Source organism: Actinia tenebrosa, unplaced genomic scaffold, assembly GCF_029948245.1.
Source record: "Actinia tenebrosa isolate PJP-AT-01 unplaced genomic scaffold, QUT_ActTen_1.0 PGA_scaffold17__23_contigs__length_9995812, whole genome shotgun sequence".
NCBI lineage: Eukaryota > Metazoa > Cnidaria > Anthozoa > Actiniaria > Actiniidae > Actinia > Actinia tenebrosa.
In genome coordinates, this window is record NW_028292577.1 from 4,992,173 (window position 1) to 5,017,270 (window position 25,098).

General features: G+C 40.4%; 1 protein-coding gene and 1 long non-coding RNA gene across 3 annotated transcripts in view; both read right to left on the reverse strand.

Moving 5' to 3' along the window:
* The window catches only part of LOC148910319 (uncharacterized), a 50,996-nt gene extending 40,087 nt beyond the window's left edge, over positions 1 to 10,909 (reverse strand). Inside the window, exon 1 of the mRNA XM_089032032.1 lies at positions 10,522 to 10,909. Within this exon, the coding sequence (XP_088888158.1) occupies positions 10,522 to 10,828 (307 nt within the window). The 5' untranslated portion in view covers positions 10,829 to 10,909. The remainder of the gene's footprint in view (positions 1 to 10,521) is intronic.
* A 3,463-nt stretch (positions 10,910 to 14,372) lies between these two features.
* On the reverse strand, positions 14,373 to 17,644 carry LOC148910320 (uncharacterized). Of its 2 annotated transcripts, XR_016120096.1 has the most exons (5): positions 17,479 to 17,644; positions 17,260 to 17,401; positions 16,451 to 16,604; positions 16,230 to 16,289; positions 14,373 to 14,810 (listed from the first exon to the last, which is right to left on the reverse strand). It is a non-coding gene; the product is annotated as an uncharacterized LOC148910320 (long non-coding RNA). The 2 variants fall into 2 exon arrangements; XR_016120095.1 differs by having other exon boundaries at positions 17,260 to 17,635.
* Between the last annotated feature and the right edge of the window lie 7,454 nt (positions 17,645 to 25,098).

Here is a 25,098-nt window from a genome sequence, read left to right on the forward strand (position 1 = left end):
TGGGCGTTTGACGTCGCAAAGTGCATCCTTCCTTCGATCCTATGTGGTTAGGCGCAGCATTATCTAAGTGGGGTTCGTCGACAATGAGGGTCGGCGACTCTTTTTTAATGCAGTCAGCAGGGGGTTCGCACGTAATACAGTCCATATATTGAAAGGGTGATTAGGAATCCTCCTAAGAAGGCGGCTGCGTAGGCTATCATATATCCATCCCAGAATGTTAAGAATAAGGTTGTTATCTTGTTAAGTAGGGTCGGAAACTATCTCAGAAACCCTTGTGGAATGTTGAAGATAAGGTTAAATATTGGTTAAATGATCAGGAAACTATTTCAAAAGGTACCTAATAATGTTAAGGCTAAATCTCCAGGCAGAGTTGCTGCTGGGAAGAAGCTCGCAGAGATGAATAAGAAGAACAAAGCAAAGAAAGAGGAAAAGGTGGAGGAAAAAGAAGAGGAATCCTTTATTAATCCAGGCTACGTCATCGGCGCGTTGGGAGTCATCATAGTAGCAGGTAGCCTCTACTTACAATGGCGGGCAACGAAGCCAAAAGTAGAACCCCCAACACATCACACACCCGTGACGCCTCAACCCGCACCTAAAAGTAGGATCCCCGTAATGGAGTAATAACCTTCTCGCTTTGTAATATAATGTCAACCGCGTTATTGAAAACTGTTGAAGAAGCAGCTATCATTACTTCCATCGTTGCGGGTATTGGTTGGGTAGGTAAGAAAGTGCTCAAAGAAGACTTTACTGAAGACCCAAGCAAGAGCTTCGCTAATTTTGCTAAGATGACCGCTGCCGTAGGCGGGGCTATCGTGGTAAAGGATTACCTACGTAAGGAAAAGTACCTGCCGACGACGTAAGCTTTGCTTGCGTCTAGTATAAATGGCTGGCGTGGTCGTAGGTGGAGTCATTGCAGCTTTAGCATTCACTGGAGCTAATTATGGTGGGCAGTATTTGGATAGATTAGTCAGGGGCGACAAAAGCGGAGAATTGGCCGCTGAAAGGAAGAGACACGACTTAGCGCTGGAGAAATATCAGCGAGACGTGGCAGCTTGGAATGAAAAAAGACAAGCTTACAGGGATTGGTTCGACAAGAACTACCAAGACAAAATGCAGGCGGATAAGAACTTCGAAAACACAGACTACGCCTTTAAACTTTATGCGCAAGCGCACCCCGCGGCATCGACGGGGTTGAGAAAGCCCCAGTTCAAGAATTACTACCAGCCTTCTAAGAAACAAAAAGATAGTGAGCTGGTCTTCGTAGGAATCGCAGGGCTGGCAGGAGGCGTAGCTTTGGCGTATTTAGTCTAAGCAGTGGCGCCTTTGGCGCCTAGAATATAATGATCGTCTTTTTGGAAAGCGATAAGAATAACTTTACCACTTATCTGAATCCCCCCATCAAAGCCTATAAGGTTCGGCTGGTTAGTTGCTCTTTGTACAATTCTTGGTATAATTTAGTCAATGGTATGGTCACCGTGCATAAGGGGTCTAACAATTACCAAGGCGTAATGCTGCCCGATGGACATTACACACCAATCACGCTGGCCAAGGAATTAGCAAAACACGGTTATACTCTCACCACAGGGTTGCCGCACGAAATGTCCCTCAAACATAATATGCCAAACTATTCAGTAACTTTTGTAAAGCTTGACCCATTGGGATCTTTATTATGTGCCTCGGGCAAGACAATTACCAACACGGCCATACCTGTGAAATGGAAGGTCGCATCCTCTTATGAAGTCTATTGCGACTTGGTCAATAGTTACAGCAATGGAAAAAAGTCTTCTCTTATGTCCAAGTTTCTGCCCAAAGGTAATCCATTTGACCCAGTAGAATACACTCCCATTTCGTTGTGCTATGATTTGTCTAATTTGGTAGAAAGCATAAACATCACCATTAAGGTGAACGGAAAGACGGTGGATTTTAACGGACGTAAGATTAATCTCGTCCTGGAATTCATATAATGGGCCGCGTAGAGGACAAACTTAAGAGGATTTACTATGGGCCTGAAGGCTATTGGAAAGGAGCGTCGGCTATCAAGAAACTCGCGACCGCTGCCAGGGTATCAGAAGAAACGGCTAAGAACTGGTTAAGAAAACAAACCCTCTGGCAGGTCTATCTTCCCGTGCCTAAGTACATTCCCAGGCCCAGCTTTACCGTAAATACCCCTAATGAGGTTCATCAGGCAGATTTGCTTTTCTTACCGCACGACAAGGTGAGAAGAAAGACCTATAGATACGCTTTGACCGTAGTTGATATCGCAAGCAGATATAAGGACGCCGAGCCCATAACCAGCAAGGATTCTGGGGAAGTCGCAGAAGCCCTAGGTAGGATTTATAAGCGCGTCTTGAAATGGCCTAAGCTGCTGCAAGTGGATGCGGGAACAGAGTTCATGGGCGTGGTTACCAAGACCCTGAAAGACCACAGCACCAAGATTAGGAGAGCTGAAGCAGAGTACCACAGGGGTCAGAGCATTGTCGAAAGATTCAATAAGACCCTGGCTGAGCGTCTCTTTGGATACCAGTATTGGAAAGAGCTGGAAGATCCCTCCAAACGCAACAGGGAATGGACTCAGAGGCTCCCCCAGGTCGTCGCGGCTTTGAACAACGAGGCGGCCAGGGCTACGGGAATAAAACCCAAGGATGCCATAAAAAAGAAACACGTGGAACACAAGTCCTACGTCAGAAGTTCAAGGGCGGTCTTCCCCCAGGAAAAGAGATTAGGTGATGTCACGGTTCGATATCTCTATGAGCCGGGTGAATTAGAAGGAGGATCCAAAAGAGCTACGGATCCTAATTGGTCTTTGGAAACTTACCAGATCCGAAGTGCGCTAGCTTAGAAGGGTCAGCCCATCTTGTATTATCTTCATGATGGTCCCACGCGTGGGTTCGTCAAAGAAGAACTGCTTATCGTGTGATTACCAAACGCGTGCGTGTAAATTCCGTCGTCGCACATCCAGCGCTTGCCGTCGAATGCTGACAACGACACCTTTTCCTGGGTAACGCTGTGTATTTGGTGGCCATATGATCGTAAGGAGTTCATGTTGTGGCGCTGCGTCTTTTGGGTATTCAAGACATCTAAGTAAGATTGGTGCGTAAGTTGCTTCTTAACTACGTACTTTTTTACGCCTTTTGCCTTCTTATCTGCGCCGTCGCTCTTTAAGACGCTGTACATCTTTGGCTTTAACCCAACGTACTCTACAATTGGCCTGCCAAGCACCTCATCCTTCATCTTTCCTATGACGTTCTTGTTCTTAGCTGAGTAAAGTGGGTGGTCTTTTGGGTAGCCGGACGTGTCGTATTCGTCAATGTCTTCAAGGCAGTCCGCGTAAACGTCGGGAGTTTCAATCTCCATTATTAGTGAGTCTGTGTCAGTGTACAATAAGTGACACTTGTCACCGTACTTTGGTTTTAATTTGTCGTAGTAAAACTCATACATGAGCAACTTAGACAGCTCTAACACTGTGAAGCCGGTGTAAACGGGCTTGTTAAGGTAAAGGTTTGCCTTTTTCATGTGAATTACATAGAAGTTAAGCATGTCTACGTAGCGTACGAAGCCTGGCTGGGATACATAAGACTCAGCCTCTTCACGCGTATTTACAATCTTAATCGACACCCGCTTGCGGATGTTCTCCATTGTCTTACCAAACACTGAGTTGTTCATAAGCTTAAACAGGTTCTTCTCAAAGTCGTTCTTGGCTGCTGTGCGCTTTTGCGTGTTAAAGTCTATGTAAGGCTGCATCCAGGGCTCTTGACGGAACTTTAATGCGCGGTGGACCTTCGTTACGCGCATTCCGTGGCGCACGTAGAATTGTAAGTTGCGGTAGTGAACTACGTACTTCTTTTTGTTCATTAAGTTCATAGTAAGCTTGCGGTATGGTTTGTATGTGGGGCAAAGTTTCTTTTGTAATGGGGAGAGTTGTTCAAAAGGTATCTCAATCGACTCTGGCGCTAATGGGTAATCGTCGTGAAGGTCGTGTAAGTGTTCTGGGTATTCCAAATCCACCTCAAGGATAAAGCCTTTGCGGCTGTCGGGTCTTATTTGCATGTAAAACTCCGGTTCGCGTGGCTCAGTCCATTCAAAGTCGCGCACTGGCAAGTGTTGGGACATCGCCCAGCCGTAAAGGTTGTTCGCATCTAGGTAAAATATGTAGGTTGATGGTTTCTCGGGGTCGTGCCCCTCAACTTGTGGGTTATTGGCGCGCGCAAATCGCCTCGATGGCCCACAAACCCCACCGCGAATTCCGTCCTCCATAAATCTGTACATCTCGTAATCTGTTAAGAGGTCTAATTGGGCGTTCGTGCTCTTTAGCAGGGCACTCCAAGATAACCCAGGGGCAGTGTAGAAGTTTGCTGGGTCTAATCCATAGTAAGACATCGCCATCTTCCGAAAGCTTTGAAATACGTCGGCTAATAAGACTACATCCGAGAGTAGGTAGACGTCGTGGTAATCTCCCATGTTTTTGCAGTCGTGCTTCTTCCAAACCTTCTTTGCGTGCTCGTACTCTTCGTCTGATATCCCAGCCTCATTTAGGGAACTATAGAAGCACTCTTTCGGTGGTAAAGGCTCTTTAAAGCGCTCCCAGGAATCCATGTATTCGTAGGGGTAAACTCCCTTGCGCTCTGCCTCGTAAAGGTCTGACATTGGTGAATCTTCGTTATACTTAGCTAGGTTCGCTAATGAGTCTGCCATAAATTGTTGGGAATCTAAGAACTTTAATTTACCAATTGTCACAGACATGTACCGCTCCTTGTTATTCGGTATGCACTTAACTTCGTGGCCGTCAACGCCTCGTAAGAGAAGGTGGGAATCGTATCCGCGAAGGTTGTGAAAGAATACTGGAATATCCATGTTTGGGTCAATCTTGTTGCGGCATCTCCAATGCGCTGCGCCTTTGTACACCCCGGTTAGTTCACAGTGGTCTAAGACTTTATCTACGTAGAAGTCTTCCTCGAAGGGCTTTTTACAGTGAATGCAGTGCGTGGTTGGCTTTCCAGCCTTCTCACCCTTGCGTGCGTACTTCCCGCACTTGGGGTGTGCTTCACCAAGGTAGGCGCCGTCGTCGGACCAGCACTTCTTAACTCTCCGTCCGAATTGGAGGAGATTATGCTTGCATACGTGGCACGTCATTGACTTTGCGTACGCGGCCTGCTCGGCCTTGGATAGCTTTGGTTGCTTTGTGGTGCGTAAGCGCTGTCTAATGTCCTCTTCCTCCTCCTTAATGGCTTCTAGAAAGAGTGCGGCGGCATTCTTACCACGGTATATGACTGGGTCGTCTGCCTTGCCGTCGCTGCGCACTACAATGTAACCGTAAGAGCAAATCTCGTGAAGGCCTTTACGCTGCGTATTGCCTGATTCTTGGTATTCGTCTGTAATTATTGCCTCGAAATCTGCGTAAATGACGTAGGGAACTTTGCTTTGTCGCTTGAAATCTTCGTAGAATAAGTCTTTATTTGCTGGCATTTGAATACGCTGTGCAACTTCCTCTACGCCACGGCAGATTTCATCGTGCTTCTTTAAGGCTTTTAAGTCGGAAAAGGGAAGCAGGCAGGATTCGCAGAAGAACTTCTTGCACTTATGCTTGGTATGTCTGTAAAATAATCGACTTAGGTTCTTAACCCAGGAATAGTGACCGCCGTGGTAAAATAGGTGAATGCGCTCTCCGGTGTGCTTCGACAACATTAGTGGAACAATGGTCTCTTCCCGGTCTCCATAAACGTTTATTGCTAGGTCGTTGCGCTCCTCAAAGTCTGGTATACAACTTAACGTCATTGGAAAGGAAACGTCAGTCCAATCTAGGTCGTCTGTCGGGTAATTACTCGTGCGCGCTGTGTTTTTCTCAACTGGGTATAAGGCAGACTTCGCTCTATCCAGGCTGGTAAAGGTACGTAAGACCCACCTCGAATTGGTACGTACCGCGCCATGCTTATTTTCATCTCCACTATTTCGGTTACTGTCCATCCCGATCCTTCTCTGGTGTAGTTTGAGAGTGTCTCTAACATACCCTCGAGGGCAGTCGACAGAATCGGTGCTAGGTTAGTAGACTGTAGTACTACTAATGACTTGGAGCGTAGCCAGACCGTAGTTTCGGTGTCATCGCCCTTAATTAGGTCTAGTTCTACCACAATGCTTGCCTTCATCGCACCCAATTCCTTAACTCCCTTCGCTAAGATTTTCCTCCTTCTCTCTCTGGTCTTAGACCAAAACTGTCTGAGGTCAACTTCTCCTGCGCCGGGTATGGAAACGGTGTTGAATTTAGATCGTGACTCCATATATAATAGGAAATATATTATACCTTATAATATAATAATAATATAATATGATTTATATAGCGCCTATACAAGTCGGCTCTAAGCGCTGTAAAATATATAAAAATTATAATTCAAAAGCTAGTTTAAACAAATGAGTCTTAAGGTCTTTCTTAAAAGTTTTTAGACATGAAGTGTTTCTAAGAGGAGACGGTAGTGAATTCCATAGAACAGGAGCAGACACAGAAAAACAACGATAACCATAAGATTTAAGATTGTACGGACAAGTAACAAGAAGCAGTTCCTTGGATGAGCGGAGAGTTCTTTTAGGTTTATACACAGTTATGAGATCAGACAAGTAGACAGGAGCCAGACCATGAAGTGCTTTGAAAGTGAGGAGTAGAATCTTGAAATTGATGCGATGTTTCACAGGAAGCCAATGCAGAGAACAAAGGACAGGAGTGATGTGATTATACTTCTTGGAGAGAGTTACAAGACGAGCAGCAGAGTTCAAAACATCTTGTAATTTATCAATTTGAGCATTAGGTAAACCATATAGAAGAGAATTACAATTATCAAGCCTGGATGTCACAAAAGCATGGACAAGTCTTTCAGTAGTATGGACGGAGATAAATTTACGAATACGAGCAATGTTACGCAAATGATAGAACGACGTCTTACAGATATTATTAACATGAGGAACCATTGACATCACAGAATCAAAGATTACGCCAATATTTCTTTCATTACAGGATGGTTTGATAACCTGATCGCCAAAGTGTAGAAGAGGAGTAGAAAGATGAGGATTATACTTCGAGGACAAGATAAGGAGTTTAGTTTTTTCTTTGTTAAGTTTAAGTTTATTTTCAGTCATCCAGTCATTTATTTCACAGAGACAGGCTTCAATTCTTTGTATAGTTAAGTCAGTAGAAATATCATCATTGCAACTGAAAGGCATAAATAATTGGCTGTCATCAGCGAAGAAATGGAAGGACATTTTGTGACGACGGAGAATATCAGCTAGTGGTGACGTGTACAACAAGTAGAGAAGCGGACCAAGGACCGAACCTTGGGGTACACCACAATTTATATCAACAATTTATATGAGGTCGTCGTAGTCGTATGTGCAACTTTGACAATGCCAATACAGTCTCACACGGGTCTCAAACTCCTTTCCACACAAACATTCGTAAGACTTTTTGCATTCTTTCTTTTGCATTAACAAGTGCTTGGTTAGGTCAGCCTTCTTTTTAAATTCCCTCTCACATCGTTCGCACTTCATAATATATGTTAGCATATTTAATGGTATTCGTTGGTGGCCGTATTCACGGTCTCAAATGGGTTGTGGATGGCGGGAAGATCCCGTAATCTCTTGGTGGAATAACCCCGGGCCACGTTGCTCTCAAAACCCGAATGAAACCGGGGCGTATGCTTTTAAGACGGGTTATTTCGGGGTGGTGTGTGAGTTGGGACCCCCAACCCCTATACTACTGAACAACAACTTTAGATCAAGAATTCTTTCTTTCAAATATTCTCAAAATAAGCATTTTTTTTTTACTTTGTAGCCTTCAAAAGTTCAGCATTCATGTTAAATAACAGCTTACAGGTAATTCTGTCACGAAATACAGGAATTTTGAAGCTCGAAGAAACTATAAATGCTGTATTGCTTCGAACGAGAATTCGATGACTTGTGTATTCTGTTGTAATCCTTTATAGAACCACTTAATTATTGCTTGGATTTTAGCTCTTTACGACCAAGGTTAGTTCGCTAAATGCTTATTGAGTCTCCAAGAAACATTTCCTTGTGAAAATTTGGAAAGTTGAGCGCCACAAAAGTCACAATGAAACGATAAAGGTAGGTTGAAAATGACGAAAATTGCAAATAACCCATTGCTTACTTTGAATAAAATTTTTTTTACCTTGTTTGCAGACTAGAACATTATTTTTTTTGCTAGAATTTTGTTATTTAGGTATTACCCTTCAACCTCTAATGCTTGTTTAGCTTATTGGCATCTTTTTGGTGCTAATTTTCGAAGCTTTGATATGGTTGAATTTAGGACATTTTGAATTTTAGGCCTTATATTTTGACTATCCAAGGACTAAAGATGATTGTACCCGCAGAGATTTTGCACGATTTGGTAACTTCAATGTTTCAGAAAACTTCCCACCAAGCCTCTATATTAGAAATGCAATACTTTTGGAGAACGACCAAAAAACATTTTGACCATTTTATCTTGTTGCTAAAACAGTTGATACATCGATTACTTGAAGGCACGAATATTTCATGCACAAAATAACAAACTAACAATACTTGGTATTTTTCTAAACTAGAAAAGATACTTTATAATTGACGAACGTTTTAAGGAAATTAAGTTTAACATGTATGAGAAACACAGCATTGAATTTTACTTTCAAGTGGGTTTAATTTATTCCAAAAATTGGAAATTAAGGTCTCATAAAACACTTGCCGTTTCCATGGCAACAATACATTTGGTGACCAAATTGTTGTTGTTTTTGTGAATCCCATATAAAGGCCTACTCACACACCAAATTTCAAGGGTGGTCAAAAAATTTCATTTCCCACTTTGCTTGAGTCTTACAGAGACCTACTCTTAAGCACTAACTATCTCCTATTTAATCCTAACTATTTCACGGGTATATTATTTGCACTCTATAATAAACTATCTATCAATTATTTTTTTTAAGAACAAAGTTATGAATATGTCTAACAATATAACCAACATATCGTATTATTGTCGAAATACTACAAAGACTATATTTTGCTTCATAACATTGAACCCAGACGTTGATGTTTGTTGTGAAGTCAGTGATCATCCAGGTGTGTGTAGTCTTAAGGAAGACTTGAACTAGAGAAAGTCTTTGAAATGACTAGGTCCAGCTCAGGTTGTCCAAAGGTCAGTCACCACTAACAATATTCTTTCTCGCCAAAAGAGTATTAAGCACACTACCAAGCAGTTTATTGATCAAAAACTGGCGAAACAAGTAAAGTGCATCAGATATCTAGGTGTATTTAGACTCTCATCTTTCTTGGAAAAATCATATTCAACATATTGTCATGAAAATTAAGCGTACTATCGGTATACTATGCAAAATTAGCCATTATACACCTATGACCATACTCAAACAACTATATCATACTTTAATTTATCCCCACTTGACTTATACTGTTATAACATGGGGAAACACCTATCCAACTAGTCTTACACCTCTTATTACACTTCAAAAGAAAGTCCTAAGAACAATGACCTTTTCTGACTTCAGAGCTCCTTCAAGTCCACTTTTTCAATCTCTGGGAATAATTAAACTCAATGATATAATTTATTTGAATAATTGTATATTTATGTATGATTTTCACTCAAACACTCTGACATCAGTTTTTCATGACTTCTTCATACCATTAAGTAAAATACATACCTACAGAACACGATTAGCTTCAAGACTCTTCCTATATTTCCAAAATAATAACTAATTATGGCAAATTTAATATCCGTTACGTCGGTGCCATTACTTGGAACAAGATCAAAGATGAATTAAAAAGAACTAAACGTTCAAGTTTTAAAAAAAGTAATAATAAATCAAATTTTAAAAACTTACTAATTACTCTGATGCACTTTACTTTTCGCCCATGTTTTCTTCCTTCTTTTCCTTTATGGTTTTCTCTTTCTTTATTATTATTATTATTTTTACTCCAATCTAATTACATTTGTTTTTGGATTTTCCTATTTCTATACTTATTCTTGTAACAATTATCAAACAGTACCAAATGACCAATTTGCTACCTAATTTGATTAGCACTGCTATTTTTTGGTAGCAAGTGGTTCCTCAATTTTTTATTGTAATCATCAAAATATTCAACAATTAATTTGCAAATCAGAAGGCACAAATAAAGTTCTATCCTATCCTATCCTATCCTATCCTATCCTATCCTATCCCATCCCATCCCATCCCATCCCATCCCATCCCATCCCATCCCATCCCATCCCATCCCATCCCATCCCATCCTATCCTATCCTATCCTATCCTATCCTATCCTATCCTATCCTATCCTATCCTATCTTATCCTATCCTATCCTATCCTATACAACACTCAACCTGACGATAACACTTCACAACAAATATGTATAATATGTATATCGTATTATTTTCCTAAAAGAGAATACGGTCTATGTGGATTAGGGAATTAGAAGTTAGGAATCATAAGTTTATATGAAATAAATAAGTTATGTTACTCCCAAAAAAGTACATGGCTTACCTTTGTCCTTCTCTGCAACCATTAGGCTCACATGATATGGTAGAACTCTTGATACATCGTCACTGATGCTTGCAATGTATTCATTAGTGTCATTGACAGTAAGGTTCTTCAACACGAACCAAGCACGACCTATTGTCAAGTTTCCAATAAATTCTACTCTCTTTTTCAATGCCGCATCAATATCTTCGTTAAGGTGCACTTTTCCATTATATCCATTAACACTGATAAACTGAGGATCGGGGATGGTGCCCTTTCTTATTCCCCAGCTGGCAGAAAGGATTTCTTTTTGGTCCGTTGTGTTCCACATAAACAAGGCATCTTCTCCAGTAGAACCTTTGATAACTGTTGGACCCTTTATGAAGTATACTTTGTCAAAAAAGAAGAAAATTATAAGGTATTGATATATGTTTGCTATTATATGGTGTTGCTGTCTGCAATGATGACTGTATTGCATGAAGCATATCCGTAGATGACAAAACATAAGGAAGGTAGCAAATTCATTAACATAGTATAAAGATTATAGTGCAGTCACAAAACTAACATGTTTGTATTCAAAGCACCGCTACTAGCTGAAAGCAACATTTTCTGATTCTCATATCATTTTGATTACAAAGCGCAAATACGAAAAATCTGAGAAGATGCATACATGTGCTGGAAACAAATTCTTAGACCCTCTCTTATGATTAAATAGAAAGAGTCGATTTCATAAGCTACACTATTTGTTTCTACATCCAAAATCGCGGACATTACATACACCTACTGCTGAATTCGACTGACTCCGTGTAGATTGTGTTCGTATTGCAATTTACGTACTCAGTCTATCGATATACAAAGACACGTAAACCCGTCTTATTAAACGACATTGACTGATTTTGATATAATTTTATATACGAATGCTTGTGTAGGCAAACGAAGATTTGAAGAAAGCCACTAATAAGAAGGCCTTTTATGTTTCCTAAAAGCATTTCATGTGCTTAAGAAAATGAAAAGACTTAACTACTACTTTAACAGTATTTGATTTTAACTTATACGTATTTAATATATATCTGAGTAATGCCTATTGGTATTTGATGTGTATCTTAACATATTTGTTAAATCGCTCTGTATTTAATCTATGTTTAAAAACCTATTTAATAAGTATTCAACAAGCACTATGTTCAGGTACAGATAAGATAGGGTATCTTGTTTATACTTGTATAGATCTTAATATATATTTGAATATCAAGTATGTGTCAAGTCAATAGACTTACTCCTACTTGTGCGATGATCTGTAATAATATAGGTATTAAGTACTATACTTAATATGTGCTTAACAACAGCAAACCTTCCCAATGACTAAATACATATTAAGTACCATTCTTAATATGTATTTGTATTGTATTTTAGTTGAAGTGTGTGTGAAGTCAATAGACTTAACTCCTACTTGTGCGATGATCTGTAATAATATAGGTATTAAGTAGTATACTTAATATGTGCTTAACAACAGCAAACCTTCCCAATGACTAAATACATATTAAGTACCATTCTTAATATGTATTTGTATTGTATTTTAGTTGAAGTGTGTGTCAACGAAGTCAATAGACTTTTAAACTCATAATTGTGCGATGATTCGTAAAAAATAGGTATTAAGTAGTATACTTAATATGTGCTTAACAACAGTAAAACTCTCCAATGACTAAATACAGTTGTAAGTACCATACCCCCCTCCCCCCCACCTTTAGCTGGCCGCTGGCCGTTTTATTCATTTATTTACTGCCTTATGCATGAAGGAAATTTGTTTCATTTTATTTTTTTTTAATTTGGATTAATTCTTTAGACAACCTCATTTTCGCTATACATTTTTCTAATGCATGATGGTCTTTCATCAATTTTGCAAGATGCACTTTATTGGCTTTCCTTATTAGCATATGACGGAGATTTGTTTTGGAAATTATCGGATCCTATCCAGCCCCCCCTTTTGAAATTTCCTAGGTCTGCCCCTGAATAACACCTATTTGTTGCGTTTTCATCAGCGTTTTTAACCTACATTAGGAACACCGACGCAGCTTTCACTAGTTTTTAGCTAGTTATCTCTTCAAAATAAAGTTTGGATGTTTTTACAGATAAAGAAATTAAAATACTATTTTTATCAAGTGAATTACATATAGGTACCTACGGTAGATATATAAAAAATATTTTAAAATGCATGATATCGCAGTGAAACCTTGCTCTCAGATTTAATAATACGGTAATTAAAGGTTGTGTGGGCTTCCTGTGAGCAAAAGCAATAACGACCAATGAAAACTCTGTATTTCAACACGTGACAAGATTTGGATAGGTTGGCGGTCATTTTCACTAAACCGTTGAAGTAGAAATACATAAACGGCGAAGGTTTGCTTGGTTTATCCCTTTCTGTTGTGCTAAAATGGCTTTTTATGGTTGGTTAATGATGCGTGGAAGATGTTGGATGCCTTAACCAAGATAATGTCATTTTGGAATAAGTAAAGGCCGCGAAAGAGCCAAATACTCGCTTCGTATTGCAAGTTGTTGTTCATCGATCTACAGTCGAAGCTCGTAAAGGCGCAAAGATCGTTTGGTAAGTTGTATTTGTTGACTTATTCAGTACGATAAACCTAATAACATATTGTCGAAATGCCGAGTTAGTTTTAATGTGAGGGATAAGTTTAATAATATACCGAAGTTTATTCTTGCCTCGATGTTTTACTTGAGTTTACACTAGCCCAACAGGCAAATGTTTATCGTAAACAATATGGTCAAATGTCTTTAAAAAACTACAAAATACGCTTTACCAAATGTACTTCAACAGTACTTCTAGAAAATGTAGGTATTTAATTTAATTTGACTGTTTTCTATCCAGTATATACTAGCTATTGACCCGGGATGAATTGGTTGTGCATTTGACAGAGGTCTATATAAGCTGCCTGCCAACACTTGAATACTCTAGAAGTTAATTTCTAATTTCTGCCAGTAATTAATTCCTTTAATTAATCTATTTTATTACTGTTATGATATTGATATTTATATGTGCTTTGTTACCTTTTCAGATTTCTAATGATTTTCTATATCTTTTTATCAACAGAATTCGAGGATAATAAAAAGGTCAAATCTGTCAAAAAAACATTCAGAAAAGTAAGGAAATGAAGAAAGCCTTGTCACACAGCCACTCTTCAACAATAAAAACAGTTCTGTTTTTTTTAACAAAAGCCTTAAAGTAACTTATATCAGGGAACTTTGTAACGTCAGAACTTGTCAATGACTATTAAGGGTATGGCGAAAAGCTTGAAAAGCATAACAATCAATTTCAGTTCATTTTTGTTAACTTTGCATATTTTCCAATACCTAGTACATGTTCATGTATTTCAACCCATTTATCATTTTATTGTATCACCTTAGCCAAAAGTGTGAGAGCTTATATACACTGTAATTTCGATCGAGCTGATTCAGCCCCAAAAATGGGGCCGTTTCGATGTGTAAAATATGGCACATATTTTGGGGCTGAATTGGACCTGGTCTTAAGGGCTGAATTGACATTCAGAGGAGGAGCTAAAACGAACCCACACAAGTCTGTTTTGGAAAATGAAGGTGCTGATTTGAAAGATACAGGTGCTGTTTTGGAATTCTTAGGAGCTAAATTAAATTTTCATAGAGCTGAAACGTTACCAAATTTAGGGTTGTTTTGGCCATGAATTGTTCATAATAGCCCTTTAAGAAATTACCATACATTGTTGTACATGTCGTATTTAGAATTATGACACTATTTCTTTTTTTTTATTTAAAAGTTTAATTTTGAAACCACACTGTTACAGTCAATAATACATATATGCCAAAATTAAAAACTTTGATGTAAAAGGATTACATATATGTGGAATATTCATAGTGCAGCGATACACTTTACTACATGCAGATAGATAACTATGCAAAAGTAGCGTTGCCCAGGGTTGAATCCTAGACACGACCTCTTCCCATACAGAGTGGTTTTCAGGTTGTCCTTGACTTAATTTATGCATTTGAAATTGCACTAATGAAAGAGGTCACCGACATTAAGGTATTCCTACTTCAAACAGTGTTTATTCTAAGAAAGACAAAATAATCCCTCCCTTCTTATAAACAATGTTAAAAACATAAAAAGATCCCAGAAGAGCAATAATGCCATCCATGATTGGGGGAGAGTGCATGATATTCTTCCTTCACACAGGTATGTAAAGGGCATCCAAATCATGCAGCTCTCCCACTCCTACTAACTGTGGCTGTACAAACTTCTGATTTTCATCATCAATGTTGGTGTCTCTCTGAAAATAACAACAAAAAAAATTGAAATTTGCAGCAAATATTGCTCATGACATGGTGATGAATACTCCAGTTTTGAGTTCCCTATTGCAGTGTTAGCCTCAATTGCATGCAATATATTCTTTAGCATTGTTACAGCCCCTAGTAATGATTTTAGAAATGTATACAAATAAAATACAATTGCTTTAGAATTCCACGGGTGTTGTTCTAAGTGCTGAATAACTTACGCACAATCGAGGCTAACCCAAAGCAAAAGGGAACTTGAAACTGGAGTATTGGGATAGCCCACTTTCGATATCCTAGTTGAGTGATATTGCATACATCTTAAGAACATCTTATGAGATTTGGCATAAGTTGGTTAAAGAAAAAAATATTAAGTCAGTCTTGACCAGACAAAGCAGCCTCCAAACTTGTAAGATGTTTTTGCATCTCTTTATTTTTTCCAGCATATATTATAATCTAAAGTGGATTAATAAATTCATTTGTTAATTTACTGCTGCTACAAAAAAGAGAATAAAATAGCTAGTATATTTTAGTTGAATATTCATTGCTCACTCCACACGTAAACACTTGGGCATCAAGGGGATTTATTCTAACCTTAAGTTGCCATTCAATGAATTTTTCTTTTACACCTGTTATAAGGTCATCATTTCAAAAAATTAATCTTTATTATAGCATAATTATAGCAAATATTGACTTATTTAAGTCAATAATAGTTAAAAATTTAAAAAGTTTATGTCTCATAAGCAAAGTAGTATCATAACATATACAAGGAAAAAAAAATTTAGCACACTGCTTACTAAAATGTAATCAAGCAATGCATATGGGACATGAATTACCAAGACTCAAGGTCTCGCTCTCAACATGCATTTACCTTGATCACAGATTAGAACACACACACATTAATAACACTGCCTTAAGTCTAACCAAGCAATGCATACTGTACATGAATTAACAAGACTCAAGGTCTTGCACTAACATGCATTTACCTTGATCACAGATTAGAACACACACAATAACACTGCATTATGTCCAACCAAGCAATGCATACTGTACATGAGTTACCAAGACTTTGAAGGTCTTGCACTCAACATGCATTTACCTCAGTCAAATATCTAAATAAAACTGCTAAAGTGTGTTGAAAAACAGTTTCTTGCAAGTTCTGATTACAAATGGAATGGTTCAAAATTTCCAACTAGAATTTAAAAGTTCAGTTAAATTATGACTGCTTTGTACAGTATTGGAGTTTAACCTGCAGTATGACACATACCGGTGTACTTTTTGAAACCGTACCTCGAAACAAATTGCTATTGCAAGTTTGAAATCAGTTTAAATTGTATTCTTAATTACTTGTTTTATAAAAATTAAGTTTATATGAAAAGGAACCTAGTAATCGCTGTAATAAGCTTAAATCAAAGTACCTTTCTGCATTTTGGAGTCAAATTGTTTATACTGCTGGATTAATCCTCCTCTATTTCTCTCTACATAAAGAAATAACAGAAAAAAGTTACACGTAAAATGAGTTTTACTAGAATTTTAAATTTCAAAATGTTAAATTTCAGCTCTCAACTCAGATCGGATTCAACTGTACATAAAATTACGGTAATACTTTGATTATAAGAATACAAAAGACTTCACTTACATTTACACTCTCACGGCTTGGAGGTGTCCACTGAGGGGTAACGACCAAACTGTTACTAGAACCACCAGAAGATGAGTGGAGCTTCTTCTACATTATTTTCTGTGATTCGAGCGAGAGAGTCACTAGCTGGAGAGTTATTTGTGGAGATAGGAGGCTGAAAAATAAAAACGACAGAATAAGAAGGTTATAAAAAATATATCCAATATACCAATCCACTAAAGAACTATGAAAAAGACTAGAAAACTATGAATTCGACAATATTCTTGCGGCCGTGAACAATATCTTCCTAAATCTTAATCCAAACCGTCGTTGAATATTGCGCCAAAACCGTTGACGCATGCTCAGTACAAAGCAGCCAAGAGGACTGGGGACTACGAAAGTTGGCGGAGAGCGTGTGAACCACAGGCAGCCCAAACAAGGTTCCTGTGTATGGTTTATAAGGGAATATATGGTACTTAAAGTCATATAAAGTCATGGCAATAAAATGTTTGACTCAACAATTTGCCCTCAAAAATTGGTTCAGTCGTTGCTTTTACTTTATTCTATTCAAAATCTGCTCTGGTAAAGAAAAGCAGATTTTGAAAATCCTACTAAATGGCCTCAAATAGCACTGAAACTTCACCAGAATATTGAACAAAGTAAAAGCAACGACTGCAGCAAATTTTGAGGCAAATTGTTGAGCAAAACATTTTATGGTCATGACTTCATCATAACTCCCATACATTCCCTTATAAATCATACACAGCAACCTTGTTTGAACTGCCTGTGTGTGGACCACCGGAAAATTGCACAACTACATATTACATTACCTCGCTGTCCTTGTCGTCATCGAGAAATTTCCTATTAGAGTCTTAAAAAGTTTCCTTTCTTTAAACACAGGCAGAAATTGCATCATTTCCGCTTCGTCTTTAAACAATCCAATAAGCTCCTAGCCGTCAAGACCGTCGGCAGCTGAAAAAAGAAAGGGCCACGATCTGTATTAAAATAAGTACAAAATCATGACATTGAACTCAAAAAGTCAAGCTTACCAAACTTTTCTTTCATCTCGGGTGCAAAATTGTTTTTGACCAACCAGGATTCTAGCTACTTCTGAAGGAGAGAAATCTTTGCTGAACTCCAATTCTTTATTTATTGGCTTCGGTATAGTTTTTTTATTGTTTCCAGTTAGGTGGTTCATTTATCGTTTTCAAAATCTGAATGGGCATGAATAGGGTTTTGATGCCAGATCCGTTGTTTCACCTCTCGGTATAACGGGTCATTTCACCCTATTAAAAGACTAAAATGGCCCTTTTAATGTAGGGCTGAATTGGCCTGTTGAGTCGAAACAGTCATTGCTGGAGTCGAAATAGAAATCACTGGAGCTTTTACAGCTTTTTGAAGGGTCAATTCGAATTTATCAAGGGTCATTTTGGATGTGGATGGGGCTGTTTTTGCTATTGTTTTCAAAACAGCCCCTTCAGGGCTAATTTAGCCCTTCTGCGAAAAGGGCTGATTTGGACTTTTTGGCTGAATCAGCTCGATCGAATTTACAGTGTACTATTTATCTTACTTTATTTGGAGAAACACTTTTACAGTGATTGCAACAAACCTAGGAAATGGTTTAATATACACCAGGGCCCAGTACTTTTATTTCATGGGTTCATTACAATCAGCTTTCTGTTACTCAAATGATCATGAATGCTTGTTAAACTGATTTACTTCTTAGATTTAGTTGCCCGTAAGCTACAATTAGCTTAAATAAAGCCACTTCCTTGCAGAAGTCTCGAAAGCAATAAGTACACAGCACAGAATACCATATATAGTAATGAATGTGTGTATATATATATATATATATATAGTAATGGAATTGTTGGTACTTATAAGGAGAGTAGTATAGGGAATGGGGGTTCCAGCGCAATCTCAACACGGGGTAAGACCCGCGTCAAAAATCCATCTACGGACGACCCCCACTCCAAGTGTGGTTGAGGGCAACAGCGCACTTAAATATGTTAGTCTATATATGGAGTGTGAAGAATGTAAGAGAACTTTTAAGAAAGAAGCGGATTTGAAAAAGCATTTGAAAATGAAGACGAAGTGTATGAGCAGTTATGATTGTGGATGTGGTAAGAAGTTTGAGACTAAGGTTAAATTGTTTTGGCATTGTCAGGACTGTGAGTACGACTACGACGACCTAAAAAGTGCTTGGTATTAGGTATAAAATATTTCCTATTATATAGATGGAATCCCAAAGCAACTTCAGCACGGTGTCAATACCCGGTAACGGTGAGATTGACGTTAGACAGTTTTGGCGTCAGTCAGAAAGGAAGGTTAAAAGGACTCTCCGAAAAGGTATAGAAGAATTAGGAGCCCTGAAAGCGAGCATAATGGTAGAAGTAAGTTTGTCAAAAGACGAGGTAATGACGACAGCAATGTTGCGATCAAAGTCGTTAGTGATATTAGAATCCACGAATCTGGATAGGTCACTCAGTGAAGCCTTAGAAGCAATAATGGAGTCGCTGTCTAACTACACGAAAGAAGGATCGGGTTGGACAGTAGAGGAGGTTGAAGGAATAGAGATAAGTATAGCCAGGTACGTACCCATACGAGGGGGGAGTTACGTACCGCTACCAACGTGGGTAGAAAGGAAGAAGGCTATTGTAAACGTGAAGAATGAAGACAATCGATGCTTTATGTGGGCAATCAGGTCTGCACTGTATCCAGCAGAGAAGGATCCCTGTAGGACAAGTAAGTATCCCACAGACGATTTAGAGTGGGATGGTGTGGAATTTCCCATGCAGTTGATAGACATCCCCATATTTGAGGAAATAAACGATCTAGCAATTAACGTTTACGGAGTCAGAGAACAGACGATAGTACCGTTAGTTCTGTCAAAAAGTAAAGGAGAGCGCGTACATTTATTCTACCACGGCGGACACTACTCATGGGTTAAACACATTAGCAGACTATTCTACAGACATACTAAGCACAAAGGCAAAAAGTACTTCTGCGACTGCTGCTTGCTGTCATTTACATCCTTAAATGCCCTAAAGAAACACGATGAGATCTGCCGCGGAGTCGAAGAAGTGGCGCAACGGATCCAGATGCCCACCAACAAAGAGCTTTCATACGCAAACCATCAAAAGCAGATGCAAGTGCCTTACGTGATATATGCAGACTTCGAAGCGTTGATAACTAAGGAAGAGCAGAAACGTGGTGCCACGAATAAGGTAGGATTGCACGAGATCTGCTCCTTTGGTTACATAGTAGTCAGATCAGACGGTAAAGCAAACCCTCCTGTGATTTACCGAGGTAAGAACGCAGCTAATGAGTTTCTAGAAGCATTGCGAGAAGAGGAGGGGGAGATAAGAGAACAATTAAGACGTCCAAAGAAGATGGAATTTACCAAAGAGAACCAGGAGGCTTTTTAACAAGGCAAAAAAATGCCACATTTGCCAACATACGCTTCTTCAGTTTGGAAGACGAGCCAAGAAAGCGTGGGATGAAGATGGAAAGTATCTAGGAGAAGCTCATTTTAAATGCGGGAAGTATGCTAAGAAAGGTGAGAAGCCGGGAAAGCCCTCCACGCACTGCATTCACTGCCACAAAGCATTTGTTGAGGATTTCTATGTGGATAAGGTTAGGGATCACTGCCACATCACGGGTAAATACAGAGGAGCGGCTCATTGGAAATGCAATATAAACTTCAAAGTAAATCCAGATATGGAGATTCCGGTGTTCTTTCACAACCTCCGCGGTTACGACTCCCATTTGCTACTACAAGGAACAGACGGCTCCGACGTCAAATGCATACCCAACAACAAAGAGCGCTACATGTCCGTAACTGTGGGTAAGCTAAAGTTCTTAGATTCGCAGCAGTTTATGGCGGACTCCTTGGCAAACCTCGTAAAGTATAACACCAACTTTCCCATTTCCAGTCAATATGGTGCGGAAAGGAAAGGAGTCTACCCATACGAATACATGGATTCCTGGGATCGATTCAAAGAGTCCCTACCACCCAAAGATCGCTTCTACAGCACCCTAAACGAGTCCGGCATAAAGGATGAGGAGTACCAGCATGCGTTAGACGTGTGGGAAAAGTACTCCTGTGAGAACATGGGGGACTACCACGACATCTACCTAAGGTCTGACGTAGTGCTGCTTGCAGATGTTTTCCAAAGCTTCAGAAAGATGGCTATGGAATATTACGGATTGGATCCCGCTAATTTCTACACGGCTCCTGGGCTCAGCTGGAGTGCTTTGTTAAAGAAGACAAATGCGCAGTTGGATCTCCTAACGGAGTACGACATGTATCGGTTTATGGAAGACGGTATTCGTGGCGGCGTATGCGGACCCAGCCGACGTTACGCCCGCGCAAACAACCCCTTAGTAGAGCACGACCCAGAGAAACCAACCACATACATTTACTACCTGGATGCGAATAACCTTTATGGTTGGGCAATGTCACAGTACCTACCTGTGAGAGACTTCGAATGGGATCCAGTGAAGCCGATAGACTTCTACATGCAGGTAGGAAAGGAGGAAGACAAGGGTCACGTTTTAGAAGTGGATCTGGAGTACCCAGAGCGCCTGCACGACGAACACAATGAGTTCCCCTTAGCACCAGAAGCGATAGAGATACCATTTAAGCAGCTAAGTCCGCTGCAAAAGCAAATGTGCCCTGGTTACAAACCGTACAGGAAACTAACTATGAACCTGATGGATAAGAAGAAGTATGTGGTACATTACCGCAACCTGCAGTTCTACGTGCGACACGAAATGCGCGTAGAGAAGATCCACAGAGTCCTAAAATTCACGCAGGAACCCTGGATGCGCCCCTACATTGACTTTAACACGCAAAAGCGTACCGCAGCGAAAAATGACTTCGAGAAAAACCTCTTCAAACTGATGAACAACAGCGTGTTCGGAAAGACAATGGAGAACATCCGCAAGCGCGTAAGCGTAAAAATAGTCAGCACCAAAGAGTAAGCAGAAGCATACGTGTCACAACCAGGCTTCGTTAGATACGTAGAAATGCTGAACTTCTACGTGATTCACATGAAAAGGGCAAACCTCTTACTAAACAAGCCCGTTTACACAGGCTTTACGGTGCTGGATCTATCGAAGCTGCTTATGTACGAGTTCTACTACGATAAGCTTAAGCCAAAGTACGGAGACCGCTGTCGCCTCCTATACACAGACACCGACTCCCTAATTCTAGAAGTGCAAACGGAAGACGTTTACAAAACTGCCTCCCCGACATAGACGAGTACGACACCAGCGGTTACCCGAAGGAGCACTTCCTTTACTCTGCGAAGAATAAGAAGGTAATTGGGAAGATGAAAGACGAAATGTTAGGAAAACCCATAGTAGAGTACGTGGGTCTGAAACCAAAGATGTACAGCGTGCTAAAGTTAGACGGCGTAGAAAAGAAAGCTAAAGGCGTAAAAAGGTACGTGGTTAAGAAGGACATTACGCACGAGTCCTACCTCAACGTATTACGAACACGCAAGGAACAGCGGCATAAGATGAACAGCCTGCGCAGCTATGGTCATCAGATACATAACGTCACGCAGGAGAAGGTGTCACTGTCTGCATTTGACGGTAAGCGATGGATGTGTGATGACGGAGTGCATACGATAGCATTCGGACATCACACGATAAGCAGTTCTTCCATGACGAACCCACGTGTAGGGCCATCGTGAAGATAATACAAGATGGGCTGACCCTTCTTAGCTATTACGCTTCGGATCTGGTAAGTTTCCAAAGACCAATTAGGATCCGTAGCTCTTTTGGATCCTCCTTCTAATTCACCCGGTCCGTAGAGATATCGGACTGTGACATTACCTAATTTTTTTTCATGGGGGAAGACCGCCCTTGAACTTCTGACGTAGGACTTGTGCTCCACGTGTTTCTTTTTTATGGCATCCTTGGGTTTCATTCCCGTAGCCCTGGCCGCCTCGTTGTTCAAAGCCGCGACGACCTGGGGGAGCCTCTGAGTCCATTCCCTGTTGCGTTTGGAGGGATCTTCCAGCTCTTTCCAATACTGGTACCCAAAGAGGCGCTCGGCCAGGGTCTTATTGAATCTTTCGACGATGCTCTGACCCCTGTGGTACTCAGCTTCGGCTCTCCTAATCTTAGTGTCGTGGTCTTTCAGGGTCTTAGTAACCACGCCCATGAACTCTGTCCCCGCATCCACTTGCAGCAGCTTAGGCCATTTCAAGACGCGCTTATAAATCCTACCTAGGGCTTCTGCGACTTCTCCAGAATCCTTGCTGGTTATGGGTTCGGCGACTTTTTATCTGCTTGCGATATCAACTACGGTCAAAGCGTATCTATAGGTCTTTCTTCTTACCTTATCGTGCGGCAAGAAAAGCAAATCCGCCTGATGAACTTCATTGGGGGTATTTACGGTGAAGCTGGGCCTGGGAATGTACTTGGGCACGGGAAGATAAACCTGCCAGAGGGTTTGTTTTCTTAGCCAGTTCTTAGCCGTTTCGTCTGATACCCTGGCCGCGGTCGCGAGTTTCTTGATGGCCGACGCTCCTTTCCAATAGCCTTCAGGCCCATAGTAAATCCTCTTGAGTTTGTCCTCAGTTCGACCCATTATATAAATTTGATTCAAGCGAAGGATAGGACAAGATTGATCTTTCGCCCGTTGAAATCCACCGTCTTTCCGTCCACTTTAATGGTGATGTTTATGCTTTCTACCAAATTAGACAAATCATAGCTTAAAGAAATGGGAGTGTATTCTTCTGAGTCAAATGGATTACCTTTGGGCAGAAACTTGGACATAAGAGAAGACTTTTCTCCATTGTTGTAACTATGAACCAAGTCGCAATAGACTTCGTAAGAGGATGCGACTTTCCATTTCACAGGTATGGCTGTGTTGGTAATTTCCTTACCTGAGACACCTAGTAAAGATCCTAATGCATCAGTTTTTCCTAGGGTTACCGAGAAATTGTTAGGAAGATTATGTTTGAAGGTCATTTCGTGCGGCAATCCCGTGGTGAGAGTATAACCGTGTTTTGCTAATTCCTTAGCAAGGGTGATTGGCGTGTAATGTCCATCGGGCAGTATTACGCCTTGGTAATTGTTAGACCCCTTATGCACGGTGACCATACCATTGACTAGATTATACCAAGAATTGTACAAAGAACAACTAACCAGCCGAACCTTATGGGCTTTGATGGGTGGATTCAGATAAGTGGTAAAGTTATTTTTATCGCTTTCCAAAAAGACGATCATATATTTCAGGAAACACAGTTTCCTTCGTTAGAGCAGATACGCCAAAGCTACGCCTCCTGCCAGCCCTGCAACTCCTACAAATACCAGCTCACTATCTTTTTGTTTCTTAGAAGGCTGGTAGTAATTCTTAAACTGAGGCTTTCTTAACCCCGTCAATGCCGCGGGGTGTGCTTGCGCATAACGTTTAAAGGCGTAGTCTGTATTTTCAAAGTTCTTATCCGCCTGCATTTTGTCTTGGTAGTTCTTGTCCAACCAATCCCTGTAAGCTTGTCTTTTTTCATTCCAAGCTGCCACGTCCCTTTGATATTTCTCCAGCGCTAAATCATGCCTTTTCCTTTCGGCGGCCAAATCTCCGCTTTTGTCGCCTCTGACTAATCTATCCAAATACTGACCACCATAATTAGCTCCAGTGAATGCTAAAGCTGCAACGACTCCACCTACGACCACGCTAGCCATTATATATTAGAAAATCACACCGTTGGCAGGTACTTTTCTTTCCGTAGGTAATCCTTTACCATGATAGCCCCGCCTACGGCAGCGGTCATCTTAGCAAAATTAGCGAAGCTCTTGCTTGGGTCTTCAGTAAAGTCTTCTTTGAGCACTTTCTTACCAACCCAACCAATACCCGCAACGATGGAAGTAATAATAGCTGCTTCTTCAACAGTTTTTAACAACGCGGTCGACATTATATTACAAAGCGAGAAGGAAAATCTAGGTCGCCGCGGGTGATAAATCTACTCCATTTCAGGGATCTTACTTTTTCTAACAGCCGGTTCCACAGGTGCGTGATATGTTGCGGCCTCCCACTTTACTTTTGGCTTCGTAGCCCGCCATTGTAAGTAGAGGCTGCCTGCTGCTATAGCGACTCCTAACGCGCCAATGACGTACCCAGGATTAATAAAGGATTCCTCTTCTTTTTCCTCCACCTTTTCTTCTTTTTTGGCTTTGTTCTTCCTGTTCATCTCCGCGAGCTTCTTTCCCGCGGCAACTCTGCCTGGAGATTTAGCCTTGGTAATTCGTTGCTCCTCTTGGGGCTGCTCTATCTTCGACTCTGGTTCGCTCATTTATATCTAAGGACTTGAAGGACTTGATAAGTACTTGGGAACGACTTAAGGACGACTTGGAAATAACCTGGGCGCGACCTGACCAAGTACTTAGGGATGACTTAACTAGGTACTTGAGGATGACTTAAGTAAGTACTTAAGAAGTACTTGAGGCGACTTGATCAGGTACCTCAGCAAGTGCCGCCTGGAAGACCTTTTCGACTTCTCTGTCCTTCTTGAAGTCCTTCCAAGACACCAGTACCTCCTTCAAGTCGACGTGCTGAGCTACGTGAAGTGCCGCAGAGGCGACTGCCATTAACTTACCGCACTTCAAAGACAGCCACCCACAGGTTATCTTAAGTTCTTGGGCGATGACATAGT